This window comes from Urtica dioica, chromosome 6, assembly GCF_054948205.1.
Source record: "Urtica dioica subsp. dioica isolate 48M chromosome 6, U.dioica_male_clone48M_v1_H2, whole genome shotgun sequence".
In the NCBI taxonomy this organism is placed as follows: Eukaryota; Viridiplantae; Streptophyta; class Magnoliopsida; order Rosales; family Urticaceae; genus Urtica; species Urtica dioica.
Genome location: NC_142761.1, coordinates 324,654 through 351,873, shown reverse-complemented (window position 1 = coordinate 351,873; position 27,220 = coordinate 324,654). Strand labels below are relative to the sequence as shown.

Here is a 27,220-nt window from a genome sequence, read left to right as displayed (position 1 = left end):
TCTCTAATTTAGTTCCGGCAGTGATTAGAAGCAATAAGAAATAATAAGAAAAATGATGAAGAACGAGAATGGATGTGAGAAAACAATACAGTTACACAAGGTGATGTTATTTTTATGGTGAATGGTATCGAGGCAAGAGAGAAGCGTAGACGCCATCCTTGAGAGCCATCAACATGTCATGGTTCCCCTTCTCGACAATGACCCCATTCTTGAGCACGACAATCACATCTGCGGCCTTCACAGTGGATAGCCTATGAGCCACCACGAGGGTGGTGCGGCGCACCATGAGCCGGTCCAATGCCTCGTGCACAGCCTTTTCCGACTGGGCGTCTAGAGCTGAGGTGGCTTCGTCCAACATCAACACAGCAGGTGAGCCGAGGATGGCTCTCGCAATGGCCACCCTCTGCTTCTGCCCTCCTGAAAGTTGCACCCCGCGCTCCCCCACGAGCGTCATGTAGCCGCTTGGCTGAAGCCCGCTTATGAAGGTGTGGGCATTGGCCTGCTCTGCCGCGGCCTCCACCTCCGCTTGCGTGGCCTTGTGGTTGTGTCGTCCGTATGCAATGTTTGCTGCTATAGTGTCGTTAAACAACACTGGTTCCTGGCTCACCACCCCCATTTGTTGCCTCAACCACCGCACTCTCAGCTTCTTCAGCTCCACCCCGTCTAGCCTAATCTCCCCTGCCTCGGGGTCATACAACCTTTGTAGCAACGATATCACTGTTGATTTTCCGCTCCCGCTCTCCCCCACAAGGGCAACTGTTTGCCCCGCCTCTATGCTTAGGCTCATACCCCTCAATATTTGCACTTCCATCCTGCTCGGGTACCTGAACCTCACGTCCCGCATTTCTATTTCGCCTTTCACCCTCTCCAAGGTCACCCCAGTGTCATCGCTCGAGTCTATCTTTGACTTTCTGTCTAGTATCTCAAACATAGACCCTGCGGCGCTCTTCGTCTTGCTTATGTCTGGGGCCATTGACCCAGTCTGAGACACTCCAATAGCCGCCATCGTTAGAGCAAAGAATACCTGCACCTCACCACAACTAATAAAATAAACAACTCAACCAATAAAAATAGCTATAAGTTGCAGTATTAATAGTTGTAGCATTAATTGGTACCCTGAAGACCTCCGGGAAGTTGGTCTTTCCAGCCACAATGAGTCGGGCTCCGACGTAGAAACTGCAAGCGTACACGCTGAAAAGTAAAAATAAGGACATCCCAAAGCCGATGCCGCTCACTACTCCTTGCCTTATGCCTGCTCGAATAGGGCCCTCGCATCTCTTGTGGTACGACACCATCACTTTCTCTTCCGCACAAAACGAGGCTACCGTTCTTATGCTTCCCACCGCATCATTTGCCACTTTGCTCGCTTCCTCGTACATTTTCTATCGCAATGTCAACTTTTTCCAATTAAAATTATCACACCCACCAAAATAATATATATATATATATATATATATATATATGTATATATAAGAGTGTGTGTGTATGTATATATATAGAGAGAGAGAGAGAGCGAGAGGGAGAAAGAGAGAGAGAGACGGAGAACCTTTGCATCAGCGCTGAATCCTTGTAAGAACTTGATTTGAATGTAGCCGTTGACGCCTATAAGGGGCAACAACATGAGGACAATCAGAGACATTTGCCAGTTTGCTTCAAAAGCAATTACCAAGCCTGCGATTGCAGTTGCAACATTCTGCACCAGCAACCCAAGTGCATCTCCCACTATGCCTCGCACCAATGCCGCGTCTGTAGAAAGTCTTGCCCCAATCATGCCACTTGAGTGCTCGGCCTGGTCGAACCAACTCACCTCCATGTAAACTACTTTCTCAAAGCACATCGATCGGATTCGTCTGATTAACTTGCATCCTGCCACCCCAAAAAGATAGCTTCTCGAAGGATGGGCCAACAAGGATAATGCGCCAAGTCCCACAAACACTAGTGCCCACACCCTCGAATCTCTGTGAAGCTCGTGTGGTGGCTCATAGAAAGTCTTGATTATGTTTGAAAGCAACACCCCAAAGATAGGCAATATCACCCCATTTGCCGCCGCGGCTATAATTCCCAATACCAACACTGGAATCTCCGGCTTGTTGAGAAGAGCAAGGCGGAGCAATGAGACTTGTTTAGCCCTTTGCGACAGAGGTGGAGATGAGACTTTGGGATCCGTAAGGGATGCTTCGACAACGGTCGGCACTCCAAATGAGATTGAGAATGAACGCCGACTGCTACTTGATGATCTCCCGCTTATGGAGCGGATTGATGACAATCGTTGGCTTAATTGTCTCTCCGAGCTTTCCATTGTGATTTCTGAATTTTCCTCATCGTTTATAACGTCATGTTTGCTGATTTCTTGTAGCCGTATGAGGTTGTTGTATGCTCCTTCAGGATCTTTGACCAACTTAGAATGCGATCCTAATCGAAGAAGACCAACGTTATAGTAAGTGCTTTAGACGAGAGGTAGAAAAAAGAAATTGGTACCTTGCTCAACAATCTTTCCTTGGTGTATGACAGCAATTGTGTTAGCATTCCTAATTGTCGTAAGGCGATGCGCCACGATGAGGGTACTTCGATTGATCATGACTCTGTCTAGTGCCTCCTGCACGGTTCTCTCGGATTCTGTGTCGAGAGCACTCGTGGCCTCATCCAAAAGTAGAATCTTTGGATCCTTGAGAATCGCCCTAGCTATTGCAATTCTCTGCTTCTGACCCCCAGATAATTGCATCCCGCGCTCTCCTACCATCGTCTCCATTCCCTAAAAGTTTTAACATTGAGACTTGATATGATTGTATGATAATGATTGTGCCACAAAACTGATAACATGTGAAATTAACTCCCCGAACCTGAGGAAGTTTATCTATAAATTTGGCGGCATTGGCGAGCTCGACGGCGTCTCTTATTTCTTCCATGGTTGCATTGTCTTTTCCGTATGCAATATTCTCTCCAATGGTAGATGTAAACAAGATAGGCTCTTGACTGACTAAGCCTATTTTTTGTCGGATCCACCTTAGTTGAAATTCTCTGAGATCAACACCGTCGATGAGAATGGAACCAGAGTGAGGGTCATAGAATCTCTCAATCAAGCTGATGACGGTGGATTTTCCACTCCCACTCTGCCCCACCAAAGCGGTAGTTGTGCCGCTCGGTATTGAAAGAGTGAAGCCGTTAAATATTGGGTGGTCGGGTCTGGATGGGTAGCTAAAGCAGACATCCCTAAGCTCAATGTCTCCACGGATGTTGTCCAACACCTTTCCCTCCTCGTCGTAAGCGTCAATCTTTGGCTTCCTACTTATGGTCTTGAACATCTTGAAAGCCGCAGCTCGCCCTGCGGCGAATGCCGTCAAACACGGGGATGCCTGCCCCAACGACCTGCCATATCATTCTTGCAGAATTCTCAACCAAGCCATTTAAAAATAATGGAACATCATCAAACAGAGAGGAATTTACATAGAACCGGTGAGCACAGCAAAAATGATGTTAATGACATCGCCTCCGGTGTATCCTTTGTTGATGATCATTTTGCCTCCGACCCAAACCGCCATGCCGTAGCTGCTGAAGATAATGAGGTGAACAACGCCCATCCCCAACCCACTTGCCAACCCTTGTTGCACCCCCGTCTTGTAGGCTTTTTCCAAAGATTTGTTGTACTTTTCGATGGCTAGTTTCTCCCCCGTGAAAGCAGCTACCTGAGGAAGGCCATTCATTTGGTTACTTGATTTGTGTTCTTGGGAATGAGAGAGAGAGAGAGAGAGAGAGAGAGAGAGAGAGAGATGAGTTTACAGTTCGGATAGAGCCTATGGTTTGCTCCACCACAATGGCTGCTTGGGAGTAAGCAGTTTGGCCACGACTGGAGAGCTTTCCAACGGCAAAGCTCATGACTGCACCGGAGATGACGAGAGCAGGGATTGTGGAGAGCATGATGAGGGTGAGAAACCATCCCTTTATGAAAGCTATGACGAAGCCTCCGAAGAAAGTGGCAACCAACTGGATGAACTTTCCGACCTTCTCGCCCATGGCGTCTTGAATGAGGACGGTGTCGGCGGACATGGTCTCGATGATTTGTCCGGCGTTGGCTTGGAGATCGAAGAAGGCCATGTCTTGCCTCAGAATGGTTTTCAAGTACAGACTTCTGATTCTGCCAGCCTGTCTCTCTCCGCTGATCATCCAGCAAGCAACCTCTGCATGGTCACAGTCATGGTCATGCAAACAGAATGTATTGATCTTATTATATAGACATGTCTGTACTCACGCAAGAACGCCGCCGCTGCAGCTCCTACAGCCAGGTATACGAACTGAAGGCACATCTGCAATTACACACATTCACATTCTTACATACATACGTACATACATACATAGACAATATATAAGAAAAGTGAAGGAGATACTTTGGACACTTTAGGAAGCACTTGAGTGGTGTTGGCATAGATTCCGAAAGAGTCAACGAGAGCTCCGAAGATGAGAGTCATGAGTGGCAAGCTGAGGCCGTTGGCCACTGCCGCGACGGTGCCGACGAGCATGAGAGCATAGTCTGTCGAGTCTGCAAATGAGAAGAGCTTGTGAAACGACACCAACTCTTCCTCTCCCATCTTTGTGTTTTTGCTATAAACAAAGCATCACTAGTTTATATATACTTTGAACATAGGGGCAGAGGTGAGTGAGTTTACTTTTGTGTGTGTGTTTAATTCTGATAGGAAGGGAAGGTATCGCATAGTGTGACGAAGTGAGAGTCTGAGTGTGACTGTAATCATTCAATATTATTATTGTAATGGAGCTCCGTACGTTAAAGAATGCGATTCTCCAGCTAACTATTTCATTACTTTGCTTTCTCACGTGACACCAACTCCAATTTTGTTCCTGCTACGTTATAATCGTTCATGTCCTTTTAAACTCTTTCAATCATTGTCTCCCATATAAATATGAATATGAACATCTCTCTCTGTGTGCATATTATTCTGCATACAACCAATCACCCATCCATTCAGTTCAACCCACTCCCACTTTTTTTTATATATTTATAGCAAATCAATGATGTTATTAAAAAACCAAATACAGTACGACGCATCTCACTGTCATTTCTTCCAGAGAAAGAAATGTTTAATAATTAAAATAAACACGAAATCGTTTTGTTTCTTCCAGGCAGGGTAAGATTAAGAAAGAAAAGATGGGAAACTTAAAGAGGAGGCGTGTAGAGTGGTCCCAGGTATAATATTTGTTGGAAAATATCTAGAGCCCCTCGTGTTTAATCGAAATGCGAGATTTATCTCCTCTATTTTTAGAAATATCAGACATATCCCTTCAGTTTAATATAAATGACAAATACATCCCCTAAAAAAATGTTATATTACAAATATCACCATTTTTCATTTATTTTTTACAAAAAAATAATTTGAACTCCTCAAAATACCCTTAATAGAATAAATATTTATTTACTATTTTATTAAAAAAAATCAAAATCTCTCTTTATAAAAAAAAAACCTTAACTTTTTATAAAGAAATTTTTTTAATTTAATTTTTTTGTATATAGAATAGAAGATAAAAAATTATTTTATTAAGAGTATTTAGGGGATTTCAAATTATTTTTTTGTAAAAAATAAACGAAAAAAAGTGATATTTGTAATATAACATTTTTTTAGGGGATGTATTTGTCATTTATATTAAACTGGAGGGATATGTCTGATATTTCTAGAAATAGATGGGATAAATATCGCATTTCGATTAAACACAAGGGATACTCTTGGTATTTTCCCTAATATCAATATCAATATGAAATTGGGCCTGGGCCAGGGAAGGCCCAAGCAAAAGAGGGATTGGATTGATGTCGTTGGATAGAGATATTGATGTCGCTGGAAGAGAAACAGAGTGAAGTGAAAAAGGGGAAGGGATGATAATGGAGTTGGAGTGATTAGTGAACAAGGAAGGCATGGGTTCTTCGACTGCGTTGACGTGGTGGCGACCGTGTTTGACTTTGAACACAAATCAGCTTCCGTCGTTGACTTCGTCTTCGTCAGTTCGTGTCGGTGGTGTTCGATGCGCGCCTCCTTCGGAAGCGTTTTCGGTGACTTCCGGGAGCAGCAGCGATGTGGACTATCTGGGCGAGAGCACCAAAGGCGATTTCAACCTCAACCTTGACTATCTCAACGCTTTCCGTAAACACACTCTCTCTTTCTCTCTTCTTCCTTTTACCAACTTTAGCTTTAACTTTGTTTTTAGACTTGCTCGTTCTGTAGCAAGTAGATATGTGATAATCATAATTTTGCAGCAAGTAGCTAAAAGCAAAGCAAGGTACAAAGATGTTAAGAGTGTAATATGAGTTGAGAGAGATATGTGTATCAAGGATAATCCGTGACTGAGTATTACGATCTTAGCCTCTTTATAAGGCTCGTGGGTTACTCCTTTAATTGCCAAGCTTGGTTTGAGATGGAATCACATATCTTTTAAGAATGTGATAAAAGAAATGTGTGATGTGAATGGTGTAGCATTGGATGGGCCGATCGAGGAGGTGGGCCGGACGGAGGCGGAAGACGCGCAGATGTTGCTGCAGCAGTTGGAGATCCCGGCGAGTCAAGTGCGGTGGGCGCGGGGGGTGTTCTGCAGCCGCACGCTGAACCTGAGGTCGATAGGGGCGATCGGGTACGACATGGACTACACTCTGATCCACTACAACGTGGCCGCCTGGGAGGGCCGCGCCTACGACTACTGCATGGCCAACCTGGGCGCCCAGGGGTTCCCCGTCCAAGGCCTGGGGTTCGACCCCGACCTCGTGATACGCGGCCTCGTCATCGACAAGCTCAACGGCAACCTCGTCAAGGCCGACCGCTTCGGCTACATCAAGCGCGCCATGCACGGCACCGCCATGCTGTCCCCGCGCGCCCTCTCCGACATCTACGGCCGCGAGCTCGTCGACCTCCGAGACGTCCACCGCTGGGACTTCCTCAACACGCTCTTCTCCGTCTCCGAGGCCGTCGCTTTCATGCAGATGGTCGACAGGCTCGACCAGAACGCCGTCCCCCCCCACCTCACCGCCCCGCAGGACTACAAAGCCCTCTACAAGGCTGTCGGAAAAGCCCTCTTCCGAGCCCACGTCGAGGGCCAGCTCAAGGTTCTAATCCACCCCAAACTCATCATCATCCACCTAATCTACCTAATCTCTTTCTCTGTTGCAGAGCGAGATCATGTCTAACCCTGAGCTCTTTGTCGAGCCCGATCCCGAACTGCCTCTAGCGCTGTTGGACCAGAAAGAGGTACCTATCTCTTTCTCTGTCTCTATAACTTGAACTTGAAGTTGGCTCATCTTTGCTTTGGTTTGCTTTTTCAGGCTGGTAAAAAGCTTCTGCTCATTACCAACTCCGACTACCATTACACTGACAAGATGATGCAGCATTCCTTCAACAGGTTTCTCCCCAATGACATGGGTTGGAGGGATCTATTTGACATTGTGAGTCACTCGAAACTTTAGGAGATCAAAAAGAAAACTATCTGACACTTGCACAACAGGTGATAGTGTCGGCGAGGAAGCCAGAGTTTTTCCAAATGGCTCAGCCAATGTATGAGGTGGTAACGGAGGAAGGTCTGATGCGCCCCTGCTTCAAGGCTCAAACTGGTGAGTCTTTTTCCAACGCTTGCTTGCTCGCTCGCTAATAGGCCTCTGAGTCTGACTTTGGGGTTGTCTTGTTACGAGGGGGTTTGTACTCGGGTGGCAGCGCGCAGATGGTGGAGAACTCGCTGAACATCCACGGGGACGAGATATTGTATGTTGGGGATCACATTTACACGGACGTGAGTCAGTCCAAAGTGCACCTCCGGTGGCGAACCGCCTTGGTTTGCCGGGAGCTGGAAGACGAGGTCAGTCAGCTGAGCATTGTCTGTTTGCTTGTTGCATTGCATGTTTGTTAACTTTAAGGGGACGGGATCGGAGTGCAGTTCGAGGCGCTGATCGGGAGCCAGAGGCACAGAGCGTCGACAATAGAGCTCATAAACCAGAAGGAAGTGGTGGGAGACCTTTTCAACCAACTCCGGCTCGCTCTGCAGAGGCGAACTAAAGGCCGCCCTGCCCAGAGCCTGGCCGCCACCAATATGGACGACCAAGAGCTCACGGACTCCATGCAGAAGCTGCTTATAGTGATGGCCAGGCTGGACGAGAAGATCGGGACCATGGTGGAAGCCGATGGAGAGCTCTTCAACAAGAGGCGAGTTTCTCTCATATCGTTTTTTTGTCTCCCTAAATGTTTCTACAGACATGTAAAGTGTGTGTGTGTGTGTGTTGCAGGTGGGGGTTTCTTTCACGGGCGGGCTTGTGGGACAAAAGCCATCTGATGAGACAAGTTGAAAAGTAATGTTTTTATTTGTTATTCGATTGGAGGTATGAAGAAAAAGGTTATATAAAGGAAAGGAAATGACATGTGGTTGTGCAGGTATGCGGATATATACACGTCTAGAGTCTCGAATTTCTTGCACTACACTCCTTTCATGTATTTCCGGTCGCAAGAACAGGTTTGTTTGTGTCTCCTTCATCACTTTGCTTTGCTTTGCTTTAATGTGTTTAAACTGACTCGCTCCGTTGCTTGCTGTGGCAGACGCTGGCCCATGATTCAGGTGCCCATTACAACAGCAACAACGCCTCGTAGATAGCCCATCCACACCCGCTCTATGTTGTACTTATTCTTAGTATCACAATGTTGCTCATCATTTACAATTAGTAACAACAATCTCCGGTGATCCCTTATTTATTTCCATGATCCTCTCTTCACACCAACGTAACGTCAACTTTATTGTTATATCAGCAAGTATGTCTTGTGTAAGAGCAAAATAAAGAGAGAATTGTGGCTCCAAATCCGTTATACAATGTTGCTTTTATGTGCCGCGAGCTAAATGAGTCCATATTTCGATTTATGTCCTGTGAACATTCAATATCAGTATCGTGCAACTCTCTCTTGTCCTCTTCATCATCTTCACTGATGTCTTCTGCTGTTTCTCTGATTCAACGTCGCGATTCTTCACTCAAACATCATCCGCGTAGTGATCCAAACCCGAGCTCTAAATTTTCCCCAGCTTCCAATTCAAAGGTAATTTGTTTCTTCAATTATTGTTTTTTCTTTCAGAATTTTCATTTTCTAGAACTATATAGTGATTATGCATTTTATTGGCCCTTAAATTTGTCGAGTTACTAAAGATACCTGTGTGAACTGTCTTTCCACGTCTGATTTTGCGAAATGGTCGTGATTCAAACGAGTCGAGTTACGCGGGCAACTCTACTATATACAGTGCATATATACTCTTAACGAATTGTCTTTTGTTAACTTGCCTGGGTGTTGGGCCTAGCCCAATACCTAGGTGTTTGTCTCTCATTGGGCCTGGCCCAATTGTTTTAGTCAACTAACCTAAATATACAATAAATGCGAAATAACGGGGTCGAAGAGCAATAACGCAAAATAGGGTTTCATCTTCTCCGTTGTCGTCTTTCCACTCTCTGATCCGCAACCCCGACCCGCCTCGCCGTCGAAGGTATGTTGGTTGATTCAGTGTCTGTATCTCTCTCCCCTCTCTGTTTAGATTTTCTTATTGTTGTTGTTGTTGGTGAATTGGTGCGAAATCAATCAATGGATGTGTGTGTAGTGATGTCGGGGAAGAAAGTAATAGCGATATGTCAGTCGGGCGGTGAATTCGTGACGTCCGCAGACGGATCTCTGTCGTACTCCGGCGGCGAGGCTTACGCCGTGGACGTGGACGCAGACACGAAAGTGGAAGAGCTGAAGGCTGAGCTGTCGGAGATGTTCAAGTGCGTGAGCGAGTCGATGACCATAAAGTACCTTCTTCCCGGCAACAGGAAGACCCTCATCAGCGTCTCCTCCGACAAGGACCTCCACCGCATGCTGTCCTTCCTGGGCGATTCCCCCACCGCCGACCTCTTTGTCGTGGTCGCCGGTGACGGTGCCATCGCCAACACGACGATGATCGAGCCGTCCAACGTGCTGGCGAGCCGGTCGAGCCGGACCACAGTGTCGGACGCCCCGCGAGAAGAGGAAGAAGACGAAGACGAAGGAGAGGCCATGGTGGAGGCCCCGGGTGCGGGCGTGGCCCCGGGGGCGCAGCAGTGGGAGAAGGCCATCACCGGGGTGGACCAGCGGTTCGGGAGCTTTGGGGAGTTTCGGGAGGCGCTGCACAAGTTCTCGATCGCCCACGGGTTCGCGTACCGCTACAAGAAGAACGACAGCCACCGCGTGACGGTCAAGTGCAAGTCGGGGGGGTGCCCGTGGCGCGTGTACGCGTCGCGCGTGTCGACCACGCAGCTGGTGTGCGTGAAGCGCATGCACCCCCACCACACGTGCGAGGGGGCGGCGGTCAAGGCCGGGTACAGGGCCACCCGCGGGTGGGTGGGCAGCGTGATCAAGGAGAAGCTCAAGGTGTGGCCCAAATACAAGCCCAAGGAGATCGCCCGCGACATGGAGCGCGACTTTGGCATCCGCCTCAACTACTCGCAGGCGTGGCGCGCCAAGGAGATCGCCCGCGAGCAGCTCCAGGGCTCCTACAAGGACGCCTACTCCCACCTCCCCGCCCTCTGCCACCGCATCCAGGCCACCAACCCCGGCAGCGTCGCCACCTTCACCACCGACTCCGACTCCGGCTGCTTCCACCGCCTCTTTCTGGCCTTCCACGCCTCCCTCTGCGGCTTCCGCGACGCCTGCCGCCCCCTCCTCTTCCTGCACTCCTTCCCCCTCAACTCCAAGTACCAGGGCGTCCTCCTCACCGTCACCGCCCCCGACCCCGACGACTCCCCCTTCCCCCTCGCCCTGGCCGTCGCCGACTGCGACTCCCCCGACACCTGGCGCTGGTTCCTCTCCCAGCTGCGCCACGCCCTCGGCCAAAGCGCCGCCGCGGCCTCCACCTTCGTGTCGGGCATCGACGCCGCCATCCCCGCCGAGGCCTTCGGCGGGGAGTGCCACCACGCGGTGTGCCTGCGGCGGCTCGCGGAGGACCTCAACCGCGACCTGAAGGGGCAGCTGTCGCACGAGGCGAGGCGGTTCATGGTGAACGACCTGTACGCGGCGGCGTACGCCCCCACGCGCGAGGCCTTCGAGAGGAACGTGGAGAGCATCCGCGGGATCTCGGAGGACGCGCACGCCTGGGTGGTGGGCAGCGACCCCAAGCGGTGGGCCAACGCCTTGTTCGAGGGCCAGCGCTACAACCTCATGACCTCCACGTTCGGGCAGGAGCTCTACGCGTGGGTCTCGGACGCCCACGAGCTGCCCATCACCCAGATGGTGGACCTGCTGCGCGGCAACATGATGCACGCCATGTACTCGCGCCGCTCCGACGCCGCCGCCTGGCCCACCAAGCTCGTCCCCTCCAAGGAGGAGCGGCTGGCCAAGGAGGCCGAGGCGGGGCGGGCCCACCCCGTGTCCCCGCTGGCGGACGAGGAGGATCTCGTCTTCCAGGTGGGCTCCGGGGAGAAGGTGGAGCTGCAGCAGTGGCGGTGCAGCTGCAACAGCTGGCAGGTGACGGGGCTGCCGTGCTCCCACGCACTGGCGGCCATCCACTGCACCGGCCGCGACCCCTACGACTACTGCTCGCCCTACTTCACCGTGGAAAACTACCGCCTCGCCTACGCCCACTCCATCCACCCCGTCCCCGACCTCGACACCCCGGAATCGACGGAGCTTGCGGTTGCGGTGACGGTGACTCCGCCGCTGACGAAGCGCCCTCCCGGCCGCCCCAAGACTCCCAAGCCCGACTCCATCGACGTGATCAAGCGCCAGCTGCAGTGCAGCAACTGCAAGGGCCTCGGCCACAACAAGAAGACCTGCAAGCAACCCCCTCCTCCCCCTCCTCCTCCTTGCTTGTGGTAATTTTGTAAAGACGCCACTTTCAATTCCCTTTTTGTTATTCCCCCCCTGTATAATGCCATAATGCTTGTTATTTTCTTATTCGTTCAACTTGTAGCTTTTAGTTTAGGTTGTGTAGAGGATATGGTTATTCGTTATTATTTTCTATAATCAAATCATCTGCCTTGTGTCTTTCGAGTTTAGTTTTATGATCATATATGAATATGATTCGAGAAAAAAAGGTGGACCGTGTGATATATGAGCGCGATGGTTATCTTAAAATTATTATCCAATAGAACAAGTTTCCACGGCAACCGGAGGGACAGGTGTAGTGTGAGGGTTGGACACGTGTCATGCTCCCACTACAAGAGCAGCCCACGTATCATGAACGTGTCCGCTACCCATGCAATTCGATAAGCTTCAAACGCCCCAGGAACCGTCACCACAACCAAGTATAAATTCATAAACTATGGAGAGACTGATGAGCCAAGTTAGAGCCAGGGTGAGAGATTGTGGTTATTTCAAAAACAAAAGCAGTTGAAGAAAATGGCGCACAAGGTATGGGTTGTGGTATTCGTAGTAGCTATGACGTTGACAGTGGCTCTGAGTTCCAAAGAGGAAGTCAAAGAAGAGTCGTCGGAGTCTTGGACGGAGTGGGCCAAAGACAAGATCTCCGAAGGCCTCCGTTTTAAGGACGACTCCGAGAACAAGGCTTCCGGTACCGTATCTCACACTCTCATATTCATTTTGTTTGGAATTGGATCATTATTATTATGATTAATCGTATATTAATTCCACCCTGCAGATCAGGCTCAGAAAGCCGGCGACGCAGCCGAGGCCGCCAAGGATAAGGCGTATGAGATCGGAGAGAAAGGCAAGGACAAGGCTTACGAGGCGGCCACGTCTAGGCAAGACAAAGCCTACGAGGCCGGGGAGAGAGCCGGCGACGCAGCCTACGAGACCGGAGAGAAAGCCGAGGAGGCAGCCAAGTCCGCAAAGGACAAGGCGTACCAGACCGGAGAGAAGGCCGCCAAGGCAGCCAAAGAGACGGCCCAAGCGGCCAAGGAAAAGGCCTACGAGACGGCCCAGGCGGCCAAGGATAAGGCCTACGAGTCCGCCCAGGCCGCCAAGGAAAAGACCTACGAGACGGGCCAGGCGGCCAAGGAAAAGGCCGGCGAGGCCATGCACGGTCAAGCCTTACTAGACGATGAGCTCTAATCATCATCTTTGTTTTCAGATCCCACTGGCTCCTCTTTTTGCCTCTTTTTTTTTGTAATTCACCGTCAATACCTTCTGTTTGCTTTTTTCTTTCACAAATAATATGCTTGGCTGTTTGCGATGATACACGTGGATAATGTGACAAACATAGCGGATACGCCGCGATACGATCATTAATCACGAACTCAAATATCTTCCATCTTCCACATATATTATCTACCACGTGGATCACATTACGCCCACAAATATATTATTCAAAACTACTCGCCTACAAGTTATTTGTTTTTTTTTTTATTATTATTATTATTAGAGTAACCTACAAATAATAATTATAACACAATGAGATTGCTTTAAATTGGCCGTCGTATCTTTTATCCGATCCGTGTGAAATTGCCTAACATGTAATAGCGCCCACATTCAAATAACTTTGTTCGGATTTGGACGCGATTTAACTAATTAATTAATTAGTGCGTGTATATAATTATGCATCGTGAAACGCATGTTGCTGAATGATGTTGTCATTTCACTGCACAGGACGGGATGAGAATGGGTGACGTTAAACACGGCGCTTTTACTTTACCTTTCAAGTAGTTGGAAAAGTAGGGGAAAAAAATAATAGCACCTAAAAAATGCAGATCATATAATAATATTTATGGTCCAATTCAATTAAATATTTGAAATGATTGCCCAAAGTTCATACTCATGCCCGCACCAGTCGCTAATCATATGCTCTATTATTAGTATTACAAAACAATGTTGCATCAGAATTGAAGAAAGAAATGGTCCACCATGTGCATATATATAGTACATGTTCAACTCTCAATATGAATTATTTTGTTACAACAATCCAAGTGGGAATACATATTGTATGTATATAGTACATGTTTCCATATCAAGTTAATTACACGGATCCATCTAGGCCGCGCCACGCGGAATAACACGTTAATTAATCGTAAAAGTGTTGATAAGCTATATTATGTGGTGGTGGAAAAGTAAGATAAACAAATTGGATAGGTGGTTTAAAATAGGTAAGTTGGATAATGACGCTAAAGAAATTGTTGATTGCTTATAGAAAATAGGGAGCTTGGGTTATATTGTGAATATTATATGGCGTTCTTTGCGTGTTGGAAAGGACAGACAAGGGTTTATTTAGAGGGGCTTATAAAAAGGAATAAAAGGGAAGGGCAAAGTAAATATAATATTAATTGTGGACTAATTCAAGAGCGGCGTATTTATGTTGGAAAATAGTTGTGTGTGCGTATCAGGTAAGGGAAGGTGAAGGCGGGTCACGTATTAATAATTGTGAGTGAAAGGTGTGTGGCCAAAACTTGACTTTTGTGACTCGCCATACGTTTGTGCGAGTGGTCAAGCTTTTCCGAATTCAACCCCGTTTTTGCTTTCGCTTTTCGCATATCTTATTTGGATTTCTTAATGCCGAGTGTGACGAGGACGCAGATAAGATCAAGGCAACAGTAGTAGAAAGGGGGTTTCTTTTCTTTCTTGTATAATTAGGAGATCATATAGGAAAACAGAAAGGAAAAAGGCGGCCATAGTTTGAATGAAGAAAGAGGCGTCCATAGTTGGAAAGTACGAAGTGGGAAAGACTCTTGGGGAAGGCAACTTCGGGAAGGTCAAGCTCGGCCGCGACCTCAGCTCCGGCGAGCCCTTCGCCCTGAAGATTCTGGAGAAGAGCCGAATCCAGGATCTGAACCAGATCAAGCGCGAGATCGGCACTCTCAAGCTCCTCAAGCACCCCAACGTCGTCACACTCCACGAGGTATATATATACATATCTTCGCCTTTGCTTGTGCACACACTCGAAATGGCCAAATTCATTCATTCTCTCTCTCTCTTTCTCTGGTGTTCAGGTGTTGGCCAGCAAATCCAAGATTTATATGGTGCTGGAGTACGTGACCGGCGGAGAGTTGTTCGACGTGATCGTGAGTGCTCATAATATACATATACAGATACAGATATAGATAGTGTATATATATATATATATATATGTTGTTGACTTGTTGAATTGTTAGGCTTCGAAAGGGAAACTGTCGGAGTCGCGGGGGCGGAAGGTGTTCCAAGAGCTGATAGAGGGGGTGAGCTACTGCCACAACAAAGGGGTGTTCCACCGCGACCTGAAGCTGGAGAACGTGCTGGTGGACTCTCAGGGGAACATCAAGATCTCCGACTTCGGGCTCAGCGCGCTGCCGGAGCACCTCAGGGACGACGGGCTGTTCCACACGACGTGCGGGAGCCCCAACTACGTGGCCCCCGAGGTGCTGGCCAACCGCGGCTACGACGGCGCCACCTCAGACATCTGGTCCTGCGGGGTCATCCTCTACGTCGTCCTCACCGGATACCTCCCCTTCGACCACCGCAACCTCGCCCTCCTCTACCAGAAGATCCTCAAGGGGGACACCCACATCCCCAGCTGGGTCTCCCCCGGGGCCCGCGACATGCTCACCAGAATCCTCGACCCCAACCCCGCCACGCGCATCACCATGTCCCAAATCAAGGCCCACCACTGGTTCCGCCACCACTACGTCCCCGCAGACGACATCGACGTCGACATCGACGTCGACGTCGACGTCGACGACCACAAATCATCTCTTCTCAACGCCTTCCAGCTCATTGGAATGTCCTCTTCCCTCGACCTCTCCGGCTTCTTCGAGCAAGAGGTACAACTCATCCTATCCCATTCACTCAATCCTATCCCATTCACTCAATCTCACTCGCTCTCTTAATTTCCTTTCCAAATTAGGATGTGTCGCAGAGAAAGATCAGATTTACGTCCAACCATTCCCCAAAGGAGCTGCTCCAACGGATTGAGGACATGGTCACACACATGGGATTTTGCGTCCACCATAAAAACGGAAGGGTCAGTTCTCTTTCTCCCTCTCTCACCACTTCATCTATAAATACTCTTACTTTCTTACTCACCAGCTTTTTTTCTTCTCAGTTAAAAGTCAGCAAGGGAGTGAAATGTCCCGATGCTCTCTCCGTTACCGCCGAGGTACTTCCATTTCCCGACCCGGAAACCCTTAGTTATAGCGTTCTTGTTCTGACTCATCGCTGCAACAGGTGTTTGAAATAAGCCCTTCCTTGAATGTGGTTGAGCTAAGAAAATCACATGGTGATACTTCAGTTTATAGACAGGTATGATTCATCATATACCTTGCTCGCTTGCTTGATACGCTAGTACTAATCTCACTGTCTACTGAAATCTGCAGTTATGGCAAAAGCTTTCGAGTGATTTGGGGGTTCCCTCAGAACAGCAACCCTAAAATATAGGCCCATCATCATTATTATGCGAATGTTGGTTCCTTCTTTTGACACCAATCAATTCATGTATAGCTTTATTCAAAATGCACGTAAATATTGATACGAGAAAAGAAATGGAACAGAGTCGGTAGGCTTTATTCTTAGTTTGTTCAACTCAAGTGTGTGTAAATCAAAACAAATCGATCAAGTCAATAAAAAAGGCCATACCGGTGAAGATTGTTGAATCCCGTTTGGCTGCTTTGTTTTTAGCTCAACTTGATTGATAATCTAATAATCAGACCACCTCTCGAATATATAAATAAAGTGTGATATTTTAATACGTCTCTCTACAAGTAACGAGTTAGACCGCAAGAATCAGCTTATGTCTTGTGTTTAGACAGCTGTACAAGTTACTAGTAATGACTTAAAACTGACAAAAAAAAAAAAATGATAAACAAGGATTCTCCGAAGAGAAAGCGATGCCCATGGATTCTCCGAAGAGAAAGCGATGGAATTTCTTGAGTTTTTCCAGTCCGGTTAGGGTTTGGAAGAAGGTGAGGCAGTGTTTGGTGGCGAGTTTTGCGTTGGGGACGAAGGCGTGGAGGCCGTTGGATCAGCCGTGGGAGGGGAGATCGACGGTGCAGCAGGCAAAGCCGTTTTGGGCGAGGAAGATTGGAGTGGTTTGGAATGTCATGCTTGTCTCGGGATAAATCTGACCCATTCCTCTGTTTCCGCCTATGTATGTGGGATATCATTATAGTTATATGATTCAGAGTATCATTTACTATTTGATCCCCTTGAATCCCGTATTCTAAGTTGCGATCGGATCTATTCATTAAAAAGAATCGATTCAATAAATTTCTTATGTACCCATAGGTGCTATATTGGATTTGAATCAGATTTCGGATCAATCTATATTGATTGACCGCCTCCGTTATGTTGGTGCTAGCAAATACCACTGTTATTGGTTTTGGATCCGCCAAATCATTCCCACAGGAGGTCCGGACCTTTTTTTTTTTTTTTTTTTTTTTTATCCTTCGATAAAAAGATGCATTTTCTTCATAAAAAATAGGAGGTAGAACCAATTAAGAGTTCTTTTTCAATTCATCCCTGGAGTCGAATACCTCATTCAAGAATTGTTTTTGATCCAATCTGTTGGAATCAATAGAAAGGGCAAATCCCTTATGATATACCAGATCCGGCTCGGATCCAGTACAAAGAATAAGTGATGTGGCATAATTTTTCTTATGTTTTATTTTTATATATTTCACTTACTTAATAGAATATAAATGGATTCTGGGGCATCCTAGTTCGATTGAATGCGGATGACAGTTTCTCGTTCTGCATTTGTAAAATCATAATTTTTATCAAATCACACATCGCAGTATACTAGACCTTCTGATTCTTTAAGAGGCTTATCTAAAATATTCGCGACATTTGCACATTTAAAATATCCAGCAGTAGATCCATTAGATCCAACGTCAACTATGCTCCAACCTTGGATTGTTGGTGAGGAACATCATGGAACTGCGCAAATAGTTAAACAAACTTTACAACGTTACAACGAACTTCAACACATTATAGCTATCCTTGAGTTGGACGAATTATCTGAAGAAGATCGCTTAACTGTAGCAAGAGCAAAAATTGAGCGTTTCCTAGCTTTCCGTAGCCGTGGACCATGAAGATCGATGCTTTTGGGCTTTTCTTTGGCGGAGGAAGCCATTGATGAGTGAAGAGGCAGAGATTGGTGTCAGGGACGTAGAAGAAGGAGGAGGAGCCGGTGATTCCCTGTTGTTGGTAGTATTGTTGCTCTCCCCAAATTTTCGAAGATCGAAAGTCGGAGATCGAAGGTCGGCGTCGATCGTCATCACCACCGCTATCACTATCTTCTTCTTCTTTCGGTTTTGAGTTTTTTTGTTATCGAACAGTGGATTAAATTTTTGAAACATGATTAAATTCTTCTTCTTCTTCTTCTTCTGGTTCATCGAAGAGCGAAATTTTTCGAAAGCATAATTAGATTTTTTTGACACTTCTTGCTTCTTGTTGTAGATGACTATGACTTCAAATATTGGGTTGCTTGTTTGGATGAAAGATTAAATATTTTGAAGGCACGATTAAATTTTTTGAATCTATTTGGTATATACATAAAATACTGTGGATTAAAGTTTTGGACACTTAAATTAATTATTTTGAAAATAATTAAGGGTATATTAGTATTTTTTTACATTATAATTGGTTAAAATGCACTAATTTATAAAACATTGACTATTTCGCTAAACACTTAGTCTGAAATGAAAAAAAATCTTTTTTTTTAATTTTTTATTTTTTTTATCTTAAGGGTAAGGATCTTTAATTTTAGAGTTTAAAGACAAGGGTTTCGCTCAATTTTAAATATTTTAATCCAATATTAAATGTTATGTGGAACTCATGTTTAAACTGTATTATCAAATTTAATCTATTACGCAAGTGTTTTAATGTGGAATTTTTAATGAGAAATTGTACGAATTTGTTTACAGGGAAATTTGAAGTAATTGGTGGTATATAGCATCTAAAATATGTGGTATTGGTTACACTTACATATATATTGTCATTATATAATAATAGAATTGGTGGAGTTGGTGGGTGTAAGAGGGCGATCCCTTATCGAATGTAAGCTGAAGGCCTGTTCACAAATCTTGATTTTTGGAGAAAATAAGTTTGATGGTTGTGTGAAATGAAATGAAGTGGAAGTGTTAAATTGCATTGTGTGGTTGTGAATCTGATTTAGATCTGATGTGAGCGGAGATGATGATCAGCAAACCGCTGGTGTTGACTTATGTCTACTTGTTCATCTACATCTTGCTCTCCTCCGGCGTCATTCTCTACAACAAGGTCACCTCTCTTCTCTCTCTTTCTTTCTCTTTCTATCCTTGTATCTAATATTGCAATTTGGGGATATGGCAGTGGGTTCTGTCTCCGAAATACTTCAACTTTCCTCTGCCCATCACGCTCACCATGATTCACATGGGCTTTTCCGGCCTCGTCGCCTTCTTTCTCGTCCGCGTTTTCAAGGTACCGTACATCTGAATATCCCATTTCGTTTTGTTTTGTGTTGTTGCTGTTGATGATGACCTTGGCCTTTGTGTTTGGGCAGGTGGTGTCTCCTGTGAAGATGACCTTTGAAATGTAAGCACATATAGAGTATTAATTAGATGTAGTAGTATCAAACACCGAGTCTGAGTCTGAGTCTGAGTATTGGTTTGGTTGTCAGATACGTGACGTGCGTGATTCCGATCAGCGCCTTCTTTGCTTCCAGCCTCTGGTTCGGGAACACCGCGTACTTGCACATCTCGGTGGCATTCATCCAGATGCTCAAAGCGCTAAGTACGGTAATAATGGTTTTTTGGTTTTAGTTTTTTTTTTTCCTCTGCGTGTGTTTTTCTGAGCAGTGTGAGGGTGGTGCAGTGCCGGTGGCGACGCTGGTTATGGCGGTGCTGTGCGGGACGGAGAAGCTGCGGTGGTCGGTGGCGGGGAACATGGTGGTGGTGAGCGTGGGTGTGGTGGTGTCGTCGTACGGAGAGATCCACTTCAACGTGGTGGGGACGGTGTTCCAGGTGACCGGAATGTTTGCAGAGGCGCTCAGGCTCGTGCTCACGCAGGTGCTGCTGCAGAGCAAAGGGCTGTCGCTGAACCCCATCACGAGCCTCTACTACATCGCCCCTTGCAGCTTCCTCTTCCTGTTCGTCCCCTGGTTCCTCCTCGAGAAGCCCCCCGACGTTCTCAATCTCTCCCACCTCCTTCAATCGTTCGACGTGCTCGTCTTCTTCACCAACGCCCTCTGCGCTCTCGCCCTCAACTTCTCCATCTTCCTCGTCATCGCCAGAACCGGGGCCCTCACCGTCCGCGTCGCCGGCGTCCTCAAAGACTGGATCCTCATCGGCCTCTCCACCCTCATTTTCCCCGACTCCACTATCACCGCACTCAACATCACCGGCTACGCCATCGGTACTTCCTTCCTTCATTCATTCATCTCTACCATTGCCTTCGTTTTCTTCTTCTCTAACCCCTCTCTCTCTCTCTCTCTGTCCCTGCAGCCTTGTGCGGCGTTGTCATGTACAACTACATCAAGGTTAGGGATGCCACCACTGCGTCTCAAGCTATTCCCGAAAGAATCACAAAGGTTAGGGCCGGGATCATGTGCTTTCATTATTTTCTCATTTCCGTTGCAACTATATGTATGTATCTGAATGGTGCAATCCAGGACGGCAAGTTGGAGAAGAAGTCGTCCGATATCTTCGTGCCCAACACTGGCACTGGCGATGAAGAAGCGCCCCTCATTCCCTCCGCCAAACTCTCTTTTCTCGGAAGGACACAACCTACAAACCATTCCGCCTAACCTTACCTTTCCTTACTTCAATTTCTATTTATTTATTTATTCATTTCAATTCCTACGCATGATTCGGGTTGCCCACCCACCAACCTCACATCTTCCTTGTACTCTTCAACTATCCTACCATCTCTTATTATTAATTTACACACTTCCATACAAATACCAAAATACGTAGATCACTGACGTGGGTGTTTACCGTTGCACTTTTGATTATTACTTCGGTTTGATTAAGCAACCTCCCATTCGGATTCTCCCAACCATCAATCCTTGACGTATAACTTGTTTCTAATTCTTTTATTTTATGGAATTCCTAATCAGCATTTCACAAGTACACACCGTATTCTCTTATGATTATTTATTTTTGGTTTGTTTTTTATGATTTAATATTATAGTTCTTATTTATTAATTTTTTTTAATTGATATAGTTTGTCTCTATATTGTGCCCTTTGCCTATGCTCTTAATTTCTGTTTCTGCAAAGAGTACGGCGAGGAGATCATTTGGTGTTGAGACTTGGAGACTATAGAGTCATGGATGCGCTTGTTTGTGGTTTATATTGAGTTTTTATACCAAGGTTCTAAATGCCGGCGAAAGTCGGTGAATTTCTCTGGCACTGCCACTGTCGGTGGCTTGGCGGCCGATGAAGGCAACATTTTTCGTTTATTCGTTGTTTGTCGTTGAAACGGCGTGTCGTTGGACCAAGAAATGGCCGACAAATTTCGTTAGTTTTTAAACTAAAAGTTGTGTAAAAAACAAAGAAATTCGGGGGAAATCGGAGAAAGAGGCAGAGAGAGATTTTGCCAACCGAAGACCCTTGTAAACCACCTCAAGGGTCCCTCTCTCTATCTTCTCTCTTCTCTCTTTTTCTCATCTCCATGTGTTACATTTGTCAAGGCCGAAGAGAAGGAACGCCTGCAATAACACACAGGAGGCTGACAAGGTGCAAGTGAATGGCGAGTCCAAGAATAAAGACGAAATAGACAATGAGAAGAAAGACGAGTCCAACAAAGATGATCGTGGTTACACTTTTTCAGCCATTGTCTCTCTGGACGTTGACTCACCAATTTGCTTCCATGTATATCTATCTGCCTTGAAGACTTGATCTGTTGATCGGTATCATGGCAACGACGGAGAGGAGTTGTTGCTTCCCGCTGGACATGAGAGAACACCACGAAGCAGGCAGAGGACTTGCGCGATCATGTGCCAAACATTTCCGCTTCATCAAAATTTTAACGTGTGAATTTGTAAACAAGTTAATTTTTTTTTCTTCTTTTGTTATGATCAAACAAATCCTTTAGAGGCCCTCTATTCTCCAAACATATTAGCGTAAAGAGAGCTAGAAATAGAAGATCTTTGTTATCATTAATCTATTTTTGGTCAAAGAAACTCCCAATTCCGTTGGGAACTTTCATGTCCACCAATGAATTTGATATATCTAAATTGTTGTGGCAGCGAGTCACCAAGACAGAAGCAAAACCGGAACCGGAAACAGAAACAAACCTTTTTATGTAGATATTTATAATCTAGTGAGTACTTGTACACACTTACACATTGCATGATAATTTAGAGTTGCATCATTGACTAAAGGAGCAAACACTAGTACATATATACAACAATTCTTGTGGATATTAGAAAGCTTGTACATGGTCTTAGCGTGAGATAGTATATAATCTACTGGTCGAGGTAGCATTTTTGGCAATTTGGTTGCTGACAGACTAGAGATTTGCCTTCGTGAAGTCGGCCTTGATTCCTTGAATTAAAGGCTCGAAGACACATCTACACGGTTTCGGAAGGCTATAAATAGCAAAACATGGCAATGGCTTAAATACACCAAAGTACTCTTGATAGATTGCAAGGAAATCCTTCATAATTAGATTTCAGTTTAACAACGTTTAACTTTTCTTTCTTCTTCTCTTCGGAAAATGGAATTGTTTTTACAAAAAATTGGCTACGTAAGCCACGTAAACTATAGAAATTGTAAATTAGCCAACCTTTGGTAAATACTTTGTAAATAGCCAACTTGCATACGTGGCAGCCTATTAACTACCTTTTTTTTTACATGTTTGGCTGAATTAAATACGTCTTTTACTAATCTGTTAATAAGTTAACTTGGCTATTTACAAGAAATTAACGAAAGGTGGGCTATATCCCAATTCACTATAACCGTGTGGCTATATAACTTAATAACCTTTGTTTTTATTAGGTTTGTTAGTTGTTCATCTTTACACGGGCCCCCTTAAAAAAAGGAAAAAAAAAGTAATATTTAATTTTGTGAAACTATAGGTTGTGTTGATTGTGTTTGTCTTAAATATTAGATCTGTATTATTGAATAATTTTGAGTATCTTAGTAATTATTGTTTACTTTAAAGAATATCGATTCTTCGTGTATTCTTTTATTCCGCACTAGTAAATTTGGTTCAAGTTGATTTAGAGGATAACGAATATCGATTTGTCACAAGATCGACTGGCTTGATAAAGATTTCAACAAGAATTGAAGATTTCGTAGTTAATGCTCTGATAACGAATATGGTAACCATCAACGTAAAAAGACAAGAATCTTGTAAATGTCAAACCATTTGAAAGAGTTATGGTAGTTTCAAATTTTCCAAGTTTTTCGTGTATACTAACCCTTTGACTTTGAGGAGGATTTATAAAATTTTTATAGGGATCGAAACATAATTAATCGCCTACTTATTTTCTAAAATATTGTAACCACCAACGCAAAAAGATAAGAATCTTAAAAATGTCGCACTATTTGAAAGAGTTATGGTAGTTTCATTTTTTGCAAGTTTTTCGTGTACTAACCCATTTCAATTTTGAAGAGTGTTTATGAAATTTTTATAGGGATCGAAAAATAATAATATGCCTAGTTATTCTTGAAAATATAGTAATAGGGATCGAAAACCAATTACACGCCTACATATTTACGAAAATATGGTAACCATCATCCTAACAAGCCAACAATCATAAAAAGCGGGCACCATTTGAAAAAGTTATGATATTCATAAATTTGGCAAGTTTTTCGTGTACTAACCCCGTTGGTTTTGAAGAGGTTTTATGAAATTTTTATAGGGAATAAAAACTAATTATACGCCTACTTATTAAGGAAAATATGGTAACCATCATCCTAACAAGCCAAGAATATTAAAAATAGGGCATCATTCGAAAGAGTTATGTTGTTTCAAATTTTGCAAGTTTTTCGTGTACTAACCCCTTTGGCTTTGAAGATGTTTTATAAATTTTTTAAAAAGATCAAAAACTCATGATACGCCCACATATTTAAGAATATATGGTAACCATCATCCTAACAAGTCAAGAATCTAAAAAATCGGGCACCATTTCAAAGAGTTTAGTTTCAAATTTGGCAAGTTTTTCGTGTACTAACCCATTTGGCTATGAAGAGGTTTTATGAAATTTTTATAGGAATCGAAAACTAATTATACGTCTACTTATTCACGAAAATATAGTAACTACCATCCTAACAAGCCAAGAATATTAAAAATCAGGCACCATTTGAAAGAGTTATGTAGTTTGAAATTTTGAAAGTTTTTCGTGTACTAACCCCTTTGGCTTTGAAGAGGTTTTATGAAATTTTTATATGAATTGAAAACTAATTATACGCCTACTTATTCACGAAAATATGGTAACCATCATCGTAATAAGTCAAGAATATTAAAAATCGGGCACCATTTAAAAGAGTTATGGTAGTTTCAAATTTTGCTAGTTTTTCGTGTACTATTCCCTTTGACTTTAAAGAGGTTTTATGAAATTTTTATATAAATCGAAAACTAATTATACGCCTACTTATTCACAAAAAATATGGTAACCATCATCCTAATAAGCCAAGAATATAAAAAATCGGGCACCATTTGAAAGAGTTATGGTAGTTTGAAATTTTGCAAGTTTTTCGTGTACTAACCCCTTTGGCTTTGAAGAGGATTTCTGAAATTTTTATAGGCATTGAAAACTAATGATACGCCTACATATTCTCGAAAATGCGGTAACCATCAACCAAAAGAGTCAAGAATCTTCAAAATCTCACACCATTTGAAAGAGTTATGGTAGTTTCAAATTTTGCACTTTTTTCGTGTACTAACCCCTTTGGATTTGAAGAGAATTTGTGAAATTTTTATAAGCATCGAAAACTAATGGTACGCGTACATATACTCGAAAATACGGTAGCCATCAACCAAAAGAGACAAGAATCTTCAAAATCTATCACCATTTGAAAGAGTTATGGTAGTTTCAAATTTTGCACTTTTTTCGTGTACTAACCCCTTTGACTTTGAAGAGAATTTGTGAAATTTTTATAGGCATAGAAAACTAATGGTACACCTACATATTCTCGAAAATGCGGTAACCATCAACCAAAAGAGCCAAGAATCTTCTAATTCTCACACCATTTGAATGAGTTATGGTAGTTTCAAATTTTGCACTTTTTTCGTGTACTAACCCCTTTGTTTTCAAAGAGAATTTGTGAAATTTTTATAGGCATCGAAAACTAATTGTACACCTACATATTCTCGAACATGCGGTAACCATCAACCAAAAGAGACAAGAATCTTCAAAATCTCACACCATTTGAAAGAGTTATGGTAGTTTCAAATATTGCACTTATTTCGTGTACTAATCCCTTTGTCTTCGAAGAGAATTTGTGAAATTTTTATAGGCATCGAAAACTAATGGTACACGTACATATACTCGAAAATACGGTAACGATCAACCAAAAGAGACAAGATCTTCAAAATCTAGCACCGTTTGAAAGAGTTATGGTAGTTTCAAATTTTGCAATTTTTTCGTGTACTAACCCCTTCGACTTTGAAGAGAATTTGTGAAATTTTTATAGGCATCGAAAACTAATGGTACACCTACATATTCTCGAAAATACGGTAACCATCAACCAAAAGCGTCAAGAATCTTCGAAATCTCACACCATTTGAAAGAGTTATGGTAGTTTCAAATTTTCCACTTTTTTCGTTTACTAACCCCTTTACCTTTGAAGAGAATTTGTGAAATTTTTATAGGCATCGAAAACTAATGGTACGCCTATATATACTCGAAAATACGGTAACCATCAACCAAAAGAGACAAGAATCTTCAAAATCTCACACCGTTTGAAAGAATTATGGTAGTTTAAAATTTTGCACTTTTTTCGTGTACTAACCCCTTTGGCTTTGAAGAGAATTTGTGAAATTTTTATATGCATCGAAAACTAATGGTACACCTACATATTCTTGAAAATGCGGTAACCATCAACCAAAAGAGACAAGAATTTTCAAAATCTCACACCATTTGAAAAAGTTATGGTAGTTTCAAATTTTTCTCTTTTTTCGTGTACTAACCCCTTTGTCTTCGAAGAGAATTTGTGAAATTTTTATAGGCATCGAAAACTAATGGTACGCCAACATATTCTCGAAAATACGGTAACCATCAACCAAAAGAGTCAAGAATCTTCAAAATCTTACACCATTTGAAAGAGTTATGGTAGTTTCAAATTTTCAGTTTTTTCGTGTACTAACCCTTTTGGCTTTTATGAGAATTTTTGAAATTTTTATAGGCATTGAAAACTAATGGTACACATACATATTCTCGAAAATGCTGTAACCATCAACCAAAAGGGACAAGAATCTTCAAAATCTATCACCATTTGAAAGAGTTATGGTAGTTTCAAATTTTGCACTTTTTTCGTGTACTAACCCCTTCGACTTTGAAGAGAATTTGGGAAATTTTATAGGCATCGAAAACTAATGGTAATATTTTTTTGAGCACGCGTTTTTTTCAGCCAAGATATTCTCGAAAATACGGTAACCATAAACCAAAAGAGTCAAGAATCTTCAAAATCTCACACCATTTGAAAGAGTTATGGTAGTTTCAAATTTTGCACTTTTTTCGTTTACTAACCCCTTTAGCTTTGAAGAGAATTTGTGAAATTTTTATATGTTCTCGAAAATGCGGTATCCATCAACCAAAAGAGCCAAGAATCTTCAAAATCTCACACCGTTTGAAAGAGTTATGGTAGTTTAAAATTTTGCACTTTTTTCGTGTACTAACCCCTTTGGCTTTGAAGAGAATTTGTGAAATTTTTATATTCATCGAAAACTAATGGTACACCTACATATTCTCGAAAATGCGGTAACCATCAACCAAAAGATTCAAGAATCTTCAAAATCTCACACCATTTGAAAGAGTTATGGTAGTTTCAAAATTTTCACTTTTTTCGTGTACTAACCCCTTTGTCTTCGAAGAGAATTTGTGAAATTTTTATAGGCATCGAAAACTAATGGTACGCCAACATATTCTCGAAAATACGGTAACCATCAACCAAAAGAGTCAAGAATCTTCAAAATCTTACACCATTTGAAAGAGTTATGGTAGTTTCAAATTTTCAGTTTTTTCGTGTACTAACCCTTTTGGCTTTTATGAGAATTTTTGAAATTTTTATAGGCATCGAAAACTAATGGTACACATACATATTCTCGAAAATGCTGTAACCATCAACCAAAAGGGACAAGAATCTTCAAAATCTATCACCATTTGAAAGAGTTATGGTAGTTTCAAATT

At 43.8% G+C, this 27,220-nt stretch overlaps 5 protein-coding genes across 8 annotated transcripts; 4 read left to right on the top strand and 1 right to left on the bottom strand.

The window, feature by feature from the left end:
• Positions 1–58: 58 nt before the first annotated feature.
• Positions 59–4,606, bottom strand: LOC149392621 (ABC transporter B family member 11-like). Its single transcript, XM_089617481.1, has 9 exons — positions 4,383–4,606; positions 4,247–4,301; positions 3,778–4,175; positions 3,445–3,683; positions 2,841–3,366; positions 2,479–2,752; positions 1,547–2,412; positions 1,116–1,382; positions 59–1,024 (listed from the first exon to the last, which is right to left on the bottom strand). The coding sequence occupies exons 1-9, from the start codon at positions 4,581–4,583 to the stop codon at positions 113–115; spliced, it is 3,738 nt and encodes a 1,245-aa protein (XP_089473607.1). The 5' UTR covers positions 4,584–4,606; the 3' UTR covers positions 59–112.
• A 1,223-nt stretch (positions 4,607–5,829) lies between these two features.
• Positions 5,830–8,971, top strand: LOC149392620 (HAD-superfamily hydrolase, subfamily IG, 5'-nucleotidase). Its single transcript, XM_089617479.1, has 10 exons — positions 5,830–6,143; positions 6,474–7,096; positions 7,161–7,238; positions 7,313–7,432; positions 7,492–7,597; positions 7,676–7,839; positions 7,918–8,183; positions 8,264–8,326; positions 8,409–8,487; positions 8,571–8,971. The coding sequence occupies exons 1-10, from the start codon at positions 5,918–5,920 to the stop codon at positions 8,619–8,621; spliced, it is 1,776 nt and encodes a 591-aa protein (XP_089473605.1). The 5' UTR covers positions 5,830–5,917; the 3' UTR covers positions 8,622–8,971.
• A 206-nt stretch (positions 8,972–9,177) lies between these two features.
• LOC149392619 (uncharacterized) lies at positions 9,178–12,780 on the top strand. 2 transcript variants are annotated; one of them, XM_089617476.1, is made up of 3 exons: positions 9,178–9,498; positions 9,610–12,534; positions 12,622–12,780. In XM_089617476.1, exon 2 carries the CDS (start codon positions 9,612–9,614, stop codon positions 11,838–11,840), a length of 2,229 nt encoding a protein of 742 aa, XP_089473602.1. In that variant the 5' UTR covers positions 9,178–9,498; positions 9,610–9,611; the 3' UTR covers positions 11,841–12,534; positions 12,622–12,780. The 2 variants fall into 2 exon arrangements, with proteins under 2 accessions (XP_089473602.1, XP_089473601.1); XM_089617475.1 differs by having other exon boundaries at positions 9,178–12,534.
• A 1,460-nt stretch (positions 12,781–14,240) lies between these two features.
• Positions 14,241–16,466, top strand: LOC149392618 (CBL-interacting serine/threonine-protein kinase 1-like). Its single transcript, XM_089617480.1, has 7 exons — positions 14,241–14,811; positions 14,903–14,974; positions 15,065–15,709; positions 15,793–15,909; positions 15,991–16,044; positions 16,113–16,187; positions 16,262–16,466. Exons 1-7 carry the CDS (start codon positions 14,593–14,595, stop codon positions 16,313–16,315), a joined length of 1,236 nt encoding a protein of 411 aa, XP_089473606.1. The 5' UTR covers positions 14,241–14,592; the 3' UTR covers positions 16,316–16,466.
• A 2,388-nt stretch (positions 16,467–18,854) lies between these two features.
• On the top strand, positions 18,855–21,976 carry LOC149392617 (putative sugar phosphate/phosphate translocator At3g17430). Of its 3 annotated transcripts, none has more exons than XM_089617462.1 (8): positions 18,855–18,941; positions 19,060–19,163; positions 19,236–19,343; positions 19,426–19,457; positions 19,543–19,655; positions 19,737–20,276; positions 20,366–20,451; positions 20,533–21,976. In XM_089617462.1, exons 2-8 carry the CDS (start codon positions 19,077–19,079, stop codon positions 20,665–20,667), a joined length of 1,101 nt encoding a protein of 366 aa, XP_089473588.1. In that variant the 5' UTR covers positions 18,855–18,941; positions 19,060–19,076; the 3' UTR covers positions 20,668–21,976. The 3 variants fall into 3 exon arrangements, with proteins under 3 accessions (XP_089473588.1, XP_089473589.1, XP_089473587.1); XM_089617463.1 differs by having other exon boundaries at positions 18,868–18,952; XM_089617461.1 differs by having other exon boundaries at positions 18,868–19,163.
• The last annotated feature ends 5,244 nt before the right edge of the window (positions 21,977–27,220 follow it).